We start from the raw sequence: 11328 nt of genomic DNA, 5'->3' as shown, positions 1-11328 counted from the left end.
GTGTGTCTACTTGAGGTAAATGTTTAACTCACTTGCCTGTACTTTGTTTTTGCCATTGCTTTCTAATACACTAGAGGCAACCCCACACTGCTCCAACTATGTTAGATCCCACTATTAATCACCTTCCTGGAAGCTTGTACCTTTAGTTCATAGTATGTGCAACAATTTAAGTAGATACATAAGATCAATACACACCCCTACACATAATCCTATGCTTAAGCACAGCAGGATCTGTGGCCATTTCTAGTTCATTTGCCACTGTATCATCAAAAATCAGGTGGTTGCTAGGTCATAGTAGGTGTTCAAAGAGCATGCTATACTACTTAGCTTAATGGTTTTAGTGAATGAATTCACATTTGCATTCTTGTTTTCAACTGTCTTACCTATAAAACGGAAGAGGAAGGAATAAATTGTATTAGAAGACAAGAACAAGGCTTTAGAGCCAGTCAAGAGTTGGACCTGAATCCTAACCCTGCCTCTCACTGGATGGTGATCTTGGGAAATGAACTTCTCTGGTGTTGATTTTCTATTGTAGAATAGAGGCCACAGTGCTTTGAGAGGTTCTAATAATGATGCTAAAATGACATTATTCTCACTCTCTCACTTCCTAGAAGGGAGTCTTGTAAAAATTACTTAGCATTTCTGTTTCTCATCTGTACAAAGAAGATGGCAATAACTCCTGCCTCACAGGGTCATCGTGAGTATTGTTGTTGTTGTTATGTGCCATCGAGTTGGCCCCGACTCATAGCGACCCCTCCTTGGGTTTCTGAGGCAGTTATCACTACGGAAGTAGGATTGCCCAACCTTCCTTCCGAGGAGTGGCTGGTGGGTTTGAACTGCCAGTTGTCTGGTTAGCATGCAAGTGTCTTAGCCACTATGCTACCAGAGCTCCCTCGTGAGTATTAGATAAGTTAATGTATGCAAAGTGTTCAAAACAGCTCTTGGCATGTGACGAATTAATGATAGCTGTTATTATCATTGTTAAAAATACTAAGTAAAGAGCTTGACATGGAGTAAATCTTAAAAAATGGTCACCATTATAGCCATTCCTGCTACCCTAGCCATTATTATTAATAAGATGATAGCATGGGAATGAGGATATCGTAATGATGATGTTTCTTTATAGTTCTGACTTCTGTCACTCTCACTTCAAATAATGGGAAGGGGCTTACTTTGTGATAATAGCCCATCCCTTTCCATTTTCATGCAACATGGTCTAATAGTTTGTTCATTTTTCAAAAAAAGAGAGTTTCTTCTTATACATCAAACAAATCTTCCCATTCTACCATCTAATAGTTGTTCAGATTTTGAGGTGTCACAGAGTCCCACCTGCAGTCTCTCTTCTCGAGGTGGAATAACTCCATTTTTTTCAGCTGTCTCAAGAAGCCTTTCACAACTAGCCTGCACAGCTGATCCTCAGAAAACTGGAGCAACTGAGCCACCATTCTGCTTCCTCTCATTTGAGAAGAATCTCATCTTTTAATTTCCCATGCTCCTCTGTGTTCATTAACACAGAAAGAGGACTTTGTCATATCGTTGAGTGAAAAAAAAAAAAAAAATTCAAAACAGCTTTACTGAGATTTGTGTATGTATGTGCGTGTGTGTGTGTGTGTAGAAAGAGAGAGGGAAGTGTTTTAATAATATGTTAATTCTGTGTATTTCTGGGTGATGAAATTTTTATTTTCTACTTCATTAAATGTCTTTATTTTTGCACTGCCTGAATAGGCTGCAAAGGACAGTTATTATTTTTAATAGACTGAAAAGATTAATTAAAAAATTTAAATTTCATTAACTGTACTTACAGGATGATTTAAGATAGAATTTAAAATATATGGATAGAGTCAGGAAAATGAGGGTGGGGGCAAATAAAGGCTGGATCAGTGGAAAAGAAACCTCATGAAATGAACTTTGCTGACTTCTAACACTCCCTGGGTAAGCACCAGTGAGTGTGGAGAGATGCTGACCAACGTGACAGGCTGCTATTCCGTGGTGCCCATGTCTTCTTTCCCCCGTCTAGATTTTATGCCGGTGATTTATGTCCGTGTACAAGCGACTTCCCCATACCTGAAGGTCATCTGGAAGACTTGGCCTTGGTCCACATGCCGGGTCCGGTTGTTGTAACCATGCAGCATCTCTCCAAAGAGGGTGTCGTTGAATTTTGAGTCAGGTTTGAGGCACTTGGGGCCTTCGCAGACATCTGAGAGCATTAGGCAGGATTTTCCATCAGGAGCCAGCTTGTACTCCTCCACACAACTGCATGATAAAATAGAGCCAAGAGTTAGCTCCACATCCATAGCCCCACTGGGGATGACCTAAAACTAAAACTAAGGCCTTCTTACCTGAAAAGCAGGCCAGAGTTTAGGATGGAGATAGCTATTCTGGCTAGCATATATCTAGGGCACAGGTGTCTAGAGAGAAACACATTAATCCTGCAAATTGGTAAACTCAAGGAAAGTCATTTGTGACATTTTGAAGGAGAAGAGGGGGAAACCAGCACGCACGTCCACACACAGAACAAATCCAAAAAACTGTTTTCCCTTTACACACAGACTTTAAAAAGTATGACAGACCAATTCACAGGGAATTGTCACCTAGCTTCCCAAACTAGAATCTATTCTCAGTGTATCTGTCAACCAAGGTTGAAGACTGTAGCAAAAACAAGGTAATCCTTCCAGGACCGTGGACAGTGCACAAATCAGCAGCCAAAGTTTCTGTTCAATTAGCAAAGTTAGCAGCCTCTGTTGGTCTCTAATCATCCAATCCTGACAGCCAGATGGGCCTCTGACATACCTTTGAGGCAGGGTTGCCTCCTCTAAGACTCTAAGAATTTAAGTAAGGGTGGGAAAGATTTGGCAATTTGGAAATGTTCGCCATGGGAACAGATTGCCTTAGAGAGGGGTAGAGATGAGAGGCAAAGACCAGAGGCCTCGGTCCCTGAAAAATCAATCCAGACACTGGACTTCCTTGGGTATATATTTGTTCATGGTCCTGTGCTACGGAATAGGGAAAGGTGCACATAAATAAGACAGACAAGAGAACAGGTTTTACAATTCAAAAGATCTGGTACAGAAGTCATCTTTCCTATTTGAACCAGGGCAAGCCATTTAATTAACCTCTTTGACCCTCAATTTCCTTATCTATAAAACAGGGTAAACATTCATATCCTACCTTAATTCACTAGGCTATATAAGGTCACATGGTACATGGACTATGAAAACAGGAATTTCAATGCAATTTAAACAATTGAGCATAGTGTCTAAGGCATTTGACTGCTAACCAGAAGGCTGGCGGTTCAAACCCACCAGCTGCTCCTCGGAAGAAAGATTGGGCTATCTACTTCCGTAAAGATAATGCCACGGAATTCCAAGATGGGTTCACTATGAGTTTGATCCAACTCAACAGCAGTGAGTTTGGTTTTTGTTTTTTTTAGTAGTAGCAATGGTGGTGGTAGCAGTAGTAGCAGTTTGTATTTATTGAGCATATACTACTCACCAGTCACTTTATATGTTTATTTTCTAACCATGATAAGAAGGTAACTATCATCATTTCTGCTTTACAGGTAAGCAAAAAGATTGCCTAGGAAATGAAGAATATCTCACTGTAAGTAGAAGAGCTGACATCCTAACTCAGGTCTCTTTAAAAACAAAGGCATCTTTTTCCACTTTCCCTCCTCCAAATCCAGTGGTTGCTATTTGCCTGAGGGAGAACAGGGTCCAACTCCATGGCACATAACAACATCATCATCAACAACAACTTGCCTGATATGACCCTGGTTCAGTGTGTTGGAGTTGTGTTGGTTAGAGGCAACATAAAGCAGGCAGTCCATTAGTTGCCTTTCCTTCATGGGGTGGAGTGGAGATCCAATAAGCCAGCCTGTAAATGGCCTCAGGACCTCATATGTGACACGGGAGAGCCTCTGTGAGCTGCCTTAGGAGGAAACTATCCCAGACTGCAGGGACCAGTAGCTAATGCTAGAGACATAGAATCCAACTGGAGGTGGGAAGTAGACAGGTAGGGAAGAAAGCAGATAGGCAGAGCAAGACACTTGCCCCAAGATGCTTTTAGGGAAAAGCCAGGAGCATCTCACGCAGGAAGCAAACTGTCAGTCTCTCCTCACAACCCTCTCTGCCCTAGTGAAGTGTACTGATTATCTTTCTAATGTTCACAGGCTCCTGCCCAAAGTACAGTGGAATCTCTCTCGGAAGGAGGACCTGTCCTCATCTGCTACCTACTTGCTGAAGTGCCCTGGTCAAGTCGATGCCTCTTTTCTCTTGTATCTGTTAAGTGGAATTAACTCTCTATACAGTTGTGGAGTCCCTGGATGGTTGTCTTAGTTATCTACTGCTGTTATAACTGAAATGCCACCAATGGATGTCTTTAACAAACAGAAATTTATTTTCTCCCAGTTTGGGAGACTAGATATCCGAATTCAGGGTACTAGCTCCAGGAGAAGAGCTTTCTCTATCTTCCCCCATCTCTGCCCACTTGCTTGCTTGTTTAATCTCTTTTATATCACAAAAGAGAATGAGTCAAGACACACCCTACACTAGTCTGCCTCATGAATACAACAAAGCAAGTTCATTCCCTAATGGGATTATAACCCATAGAGGTTAGGATTTATAACATGTTTTTTTGGGGGGACATAATTCAATTCCTAACAGTGGTGCAAATAGCTAACAGGTTTGGCTGCTAACTGAAAGATTGGAGGGTTTGAATCCATCCAGAAGCATCTTGGCAGAAAGGCTGGTGATATACTTTTCAAAAATCAGTCATTGGAAACCCTATGGAACACAGTCCTACTCAGACACACATGGGGTCACTATGTGTCAGAATCAACTTGATAGCAATTTGTTTACTGGTTTCATATAGTTGTAATGCAGATAAAGTGAGTGTGATATGAAAGTGCAGAGTACATAGTAAATGCTCAATAAAGGTTAGTATCATCCGTTTATCCCAGGAGGATTTCAGCTGACATGGAGAAAAGCTTTACAAGGCAGAATTCTTTTTTATCCCCTCTGTCTCTCTCTCACCCACACGTGAGCTTTCTTTACACAATTAAGAAATAAACATATTTTAGTTGTACATGATTAAGCATAATCAAAGTCTAAGAGTAAAATGTGGGAGTTCTTTATTTTACCACCCCACATACTTTTTCACTTCCTGTCCCAATGGTCATCACTGTTAGCTGCTATGTGCTGTTAGTGGCTATATACATAGTCCTAACTCACAAATTCAAAAATAGAAATATACTACACACTGTTGCGAGACACACATTTGCACCTATTCTTGGAGATCTTTCAAGTCTTCATACAAATAGATTTATCTTTTTAATGGTTATTTGGCATTTCACAGTATAAATATACCATAATGCTTTGCACTCATCCTTATTGATGGGCATTTGGTCATTTATAACTATTTGTTATTACAAATAGTGCCATAATGAAGATCTTTGTATATACATCATTATTTATATGTGTCCTTCTATAAAACAGATTCTTAGAAGAAAGACTGCTGGGCCAGTGTTTTATGAATTTAACAAATTGTGATGGATCTACTAAATGGCCATCTGTAGAGTCTACATCAGGAGCTCTGGTAGCATAGTGGCTAAGACACTTGCTTGCTAACCAGACGGCTGGTGGTTCAAACCCACCAGCCACTCCTCGGAAGGAAGGTTGGGCAATCCTACTTCCGTAGTGATACTGCCTCGGAAACCCAAGGAGGGGTCGCTATGAGTTGGGTTTGACTCGACGGCACACAACAACAACAACAAAGAGTCTACATCAGTTTAAAATCATATCACTGATGGGCAACAGGGCCTATTTCTCCACATCCTTCATGTTCATTATTACAAATCTAGGGTGGGAAGAAATGGCTCATTTTGGTTTGGGTTTGCATGTCTAAGGTTCCTGGGGAGGTTCAGCACATTTTTACACCGTGGTCATTTGCATTCCCTCTGAAGACTGTCTGTTCATGTTCTTTAGCCACTTTTCTATCGAAATATTTTTTTGTTCTTATTGGTTTGTATATGCGCTATATATTTTCAGGATAATTATCCTTCACCTCCATATATATTGAAATTTTCTTCCAGTCTGTACTTGAATTTTAATTTTGCTTCTGATGTCTTTTAACCTCTCTATTCTGGTCCCTTATCGCTCCTGAAGTTTATGAAATGCTTAGGGAGCCACAGATAATGAGATATATTTCTCCCTACTCTTCTAAGATTTTTATAGTTATTTCATCTTTGGTTTTTTAATCTGCATGGAATTTATTTTTGTGTATGTGGGCAGGGCTATTTTAACTTCTTGGTTTTTTTTTTTTTTAATGGCTAGCCAATTTGAGTTCATCCTTTTATCATCTAATTTAAAATGCCATCTTTAACATATACTAAGTCCTTGTGTATACTATATATACATGGCTAAATATTTTTCTATATCATTATCTGTCTATCCTTGCAATAATTCTAAACTCTTTTAATTGCTATAGTCTTCTTGTATGTTTTGGATATAGCAAAGCAAGCCTTTTCTCTGTCACCAACACTGATATTCTATTTCAAAATTTCCTGACTGCTTTTATATCTTTTTCCCTTCAGATTAATTTAAGAATCAGCTTGTCAAATTCCATGTAAAACCCTAGTGGAATTTTGGGTAGAATGCATGAAATTTGCAGACTAAATTGAGGGGAGGTGTTTCTTTTTGTTGTTGTTTTCTTAATTTTCATTTTATAAGTACGTATTGAGGATCTACTCTGTGCTGGGCACTGCTGACATCTTGTCACAGGTAATGTCATGTGTTCACCACATGGTGTCTTCTTCCTGGATACATATTGTAAACTACATATCTAAGCCTCTCTTGGAGTTGGGTGGACGGCACATGTGACTGGATTCTGAACAATGGGGTCTGACTGAAGTGATGTAAGTCACTGCTAGACCTAGCCCTTCAAAAAGCATCTTGTGTGGTTCACAAGACCTCTCGTCCCATGCAAGCTTGGAGGTTGTGTGTTCTAGATGCATACTGCTGTATGATGAAGGCATGCCACAGAAATGACTCACATTTGACCTTGTGTAAACAAGAAATACATGTCTGCATGCAATCCTTGGTTTGAGAGGCTTCATTTGTTACAGAAACATAAGTTATCTTATCCTAGCTAATATAGGATCTTCACAGTTTAACCAGATGCCATCAAGTTGATTCTGACTCATGGCAAGCCCATGTGTGTCAGAGTAAAAGCATGGTCTGTAGGGTTTTTGATGGTTGATTTTTTCAGACGTAGATCACCAGGCTTTTCTTTTGAGGCACTTCTGGGCGGACCAGAACCACCACTTCTGATTAGCAGCCAAGTGTGTTAACTGTTTGCACCCCCCAGGGACACTTTTACAGTAGTCTTCCTGTTCAGGAGCAGAATTTGTATCTCTGTTTATCAGGTGCTCGTCTATCAGATAAACCTTGAGTAAAGTTTTAGAGTTTTTGCAATAAACTCTATGTAAATATGAAGGATGTGGAAAAATGGGCCTCTCACTTATCAGGGATAGGATTGTAAACCAGTAGGTCCTCTACAGACAGCCATTTAGTTAGAACCATCAAGATTTTAAAATTGGTAAAACATTGACCCAGCAATCCTTTCTCTAAGAGTCTGTTTTATAGACTTATGAATGTCTTGTGGGACATGTTCAGAGTTATTTATGTGAGGCACTACACTCTAGAGGTTACAAGTATGTGTTTTTGGACCCAGAGTAACAGAACCCAAATCCTGATTCTACCTTGGACAACTGCTTAACCTCATGATACTTCATTTGTTTATCTGTAAAGAAGTTCCTAATCTGTTTATCTGTAAAGAAGTTCCACAGAATCACTGTGAGGATTAAAAGCGTTATGCTTAAGGTATAGTAAGCCCTCATAGAGTGAGAGATCTTAGTATTTCTCTCTCTTCCACTTCAGGAAGAGAATCTGCTTTTCCCTTACATTTCTTTTATTTTCTTGCTGATATTATGGGAAACTGTTACTGAATTTTGTTGGTTGATTGTGCATTCTGCCAACATAAAGAATCCATCAGTTCCAATATAGCTACCTGATTTGTCTAGATAGATGAGCACATTTGTCCAGTTTGGATATCAGGATTGTGCAAGGACTATGAAATAAAAATAGAAAACTGTCCTTTTCTATCTCTGGATCATTTTATGTAACATAGAGGTTAGCCATTCCTTATTATTTGATAGAACTTACCCATAAAATCAGACAGGCTTGATGTCTTTTTTTTCCAGTGGCAGATACTTAGCTCTCATTATTTATTTGTATATTATCTGTCTATTTAGATTTTCTACAACATCTTCAGTTACACTTGGTAATTTATATTTCCTAAGAAAATAATGCATTTTACCAATGCTTTCAAATTTAATGGTATAAAGTTGTACACAGTGTTCTCATTAAATTTGTTTTATCTTCTGTGCTTCTATGTGGTTATATCCCCAGCTCATTCTTAATGTATCTGTGTTTCTCTACTTTGAACAGACTATTGTGGTTTATTGATGGGGCTCCTTCTCTTTTTTCTTTTCTGTTTCATTTAGCTCAGCTTTTATTTGTGCTAATTCCTTCCTTCTGCTTTCTCTGACTTGGTTTTGAAATTCTCTTTCTGGCTTCTTAAGCCGAATGCCTCGTTTGTTCATTTTTCGTCTTTCTTACTTAGAAATACCATGGGGATTCTAACTACTACTTTGCCCATATTCCATGAGTTTTATATGTGGTTCTCCTGTTTCTGTTCATCTTTAAAGAGGTGGTAATTTGAGTTAGATTTTTTTCCTTACCCAAGTGTTACTTAGAAAGTTGAGGGTTTGTTTTTTGGTCATTCCCAAGTAGGAGATAGTTTTGTTTGCTGTCTTTTGGTTATTAATTTCTCATGTTGTTAAATTCTGGTGTAAGCTTGTAAGTTGTATAATGTTTACTTTGGTGAATTTATTGATGCCCCTTATTTAAAGAAGACACAGGTATCAAGTCCAGATTTTGGAGCTCATTAGACCTGAGTTTAGTTACAGGCTGTATTACCTAGCAGCTATATGAATCTAATCAAGTCTGTTAATTTCTCTAGCCCTCAGTTTCATACTCTATTAAATGGGGATACTAATAATCCCTGGAGTTCTGGTGGTACAGTGCCTAAGGCATTTGACTGCTAACCAGAAGGTTGGTGGTTCAAACCCACCAACCACTCCATGCCAGGAAGATGGAGCAATATACTTCCATAAAGATTTACTGCCTTGGAAACCCAATGGGGGTTCATGTGAGGCTAGGTTCTCTAGAGAAGCAAAACCAGCAAAGCTTATATATATGTAGAGAGAGAGAGAGAAATTTATCTTAGAGAAATGGCTCACACAGCTGTAGAAGCTGACAAGTCTCAAGTCCTGGATCAAACATCAAGCTGGAGCCTTTTCCTGACTCGTGCTGCTGCAGGAGCTGCTGAGCTCAAGGTTGGCAGGCAGTAGACTGGCTGTTGATGGCGATGGGTGGTGAAACCAAGATCACCAGGCTGAATGGTGGACTGCTCACTCACGGACAGTTGTAGGCAGCACAACAGGATCCCGATCCACAGAAGGTTCTCTCTTTTCCCCAGGATATCCATATATATATAGTGGAAGCAGGCCACACCTCTAGGGAAATTCCCTTTCAATGGATTGACTGCTCAAAGCATGTACATCCGATCTCATCATGGGTATAACCACATCACAACTGCTTAAACCACTCAAAATCATGGTCTGGCCAATGGAGGAGAAAGCTGGATGCCATTGGGTAGGTGGCTTCCTGGAGGGTGGGTTGCCTTTGGGCATTAATTGATAGAAGAGACCAGCATGAGATGGAGTAGCAGGTAGGCCAGCCCTCAGAGCAAGAAAGCTAAGTGTCCTTGAGGCAGGAAGATTCCTGATGGAGTGAGTTGTCCTTAGATATTAACTGGCAGAAGTGGAGAGACCAAGAAAACTGGAAGCAGAGATGCCTCAGCCTCAAGGGTTAGACCGTGGCCTTTGGGGGTAGAACTACCACAGTCTTCTAGGTTTCAAAGAGTCAGACTTTCACCAACTTGGGTCTGGAGTGTGGGGCTGCTTGTTCATGTGGGACAGTGTGATGGAGCCACAACAGCCACTGCCCAAGAGTGAGGGAGCAGGGTTCCATGCCCAAGAGTTAGAGAAATAGGGTCTGCCAGGCCAAGGGAGTGAGGTTGCCACTCAGAGGAACTAGGGGACTGGAACCACCCAGAGAAGGAGATATGTACAGATGCCACCCAATAAAGATCTGTACAGGTGCCAAGTTGACAAGGGGTGGAATTGTGGTAGTTAAGATTTTATGTCAGCTTGGCCAGGCCTGGTTGAGTGGCTGGGCAGCTGGATGTAGTTATTCCACATGGTGAGATTAGATTGTTCATTAACTCCATGGTAGAACCTACTGGAGAAGCTGAGTGGCTGCTTTAGGGATGTGGGCTGTTTCCAGTATATAAGAAGTAACTTTGAGGAAGGTCTCCAGTTTATGGGATGCTTGAACCCTGCATGTAGCCAAGTCATTGTTCAACAGCCTGCCATGCCCAGCCGATCCTGGGATTTTTTTCTGGACTTGAATTAGTGGCCTGCCATCTTGTTTGTTAACATTGGAACTGTGCCTTTTTACTGTGTTAGCCTCAGCAGCCAGCAGCTGTCAGAGTAAAGAAAAATCTCTAGCTTCAGTGGGCTGGGAGCAGGAGGCAGAGCTGAAGCTCAAGGTTGAGGGGGTTTCACCCAGCCCCTAGAGTCTGGCACTTTGAACTCAGACTTAAAGCCTCCAAACTATAAGAGAATAAACTCCTGTTTGTTAAAGCGATGCCATTTATGGTATAGTCCTGTCAGAGCGGCACTTGTTGTTGTTGTTGTTAGGTGCTGTCGAGCCATTTCCGACTCATAGCGACCCCACGCACAGCAGAACGAAACACTGCCTGATCCCATGCCAGCTCCACGATCTCTGTTATACTTGAGCCAATCATTGCATCCACTGTGTCAATCCATCTCATTGAAGGCCTCCCCCTCTTTCATTGACCCTCCACCCTACCAAGCATGACATCCTTCTGCAAGGAATGGTCACTTCTGACAACATGACTAAAATAGGTAAGACGAAGTCTGGCCATTCTCGCTTCCAAGAAGCATTTCTGGTCTACTTCCTCCAGGACAGATCTGTGTTAGTTCTTTTAGCAGTCCACGGTGCTTTCAGCATTCTTTGCCAGCACCACAACTCAAAAGCATCAACTCTTCTTCGGTCTTCCTTATTCATTGTCCAGCTCTCACATGCATACCAGGCAATTGGAAATATCATGGCTTGTGTCAGG

At 40.8% G+C, this 11328-nt stretch overlaps 1 protein-coding gene across 1 annotated transcript in view; it reads right to left on the bottom strand.

Moving 5' to 3' along the window:
- Positions 1-11328, bottom strand: part of ASTN2 (astrotactin 2) — a 1259674-nt gene that overhangs the window by 460126 nt on the left and 788220 nt on the right. Inside the window, exon 15 of the mRNA XM_042780380.1 lies at positions 2065-2253. Coding sequence (XP_042636314.1) covers positions 2065-2253 — 189 coding nt within the window. The remainder of the gene's footprint in view (positions 1-2064; positions 2254-11328) is intronic.

Source organism: Orycteropus afer, unplaced genomic scaffold, assembly GCF_000298275.1.
Source record: "Orycteropus afer afer isolate SDZICR_OR568_19922 unplaced genomic scaffold, OryAfe1.0 scaffold00037, whole genome shotgun sequence".
Taxonomy (NCBI): Eukaryota; Metazoa; Chordata; class Mammalia; order Tubulidentata; family Orycteropodidae; genus Orycteropus; species Orycteropus afer.
The sequence above is the reverse complement of the archived record's forward strand: the minus strand, read 5'-3'. Positions and strand labels throughout refer to the sequence as shown.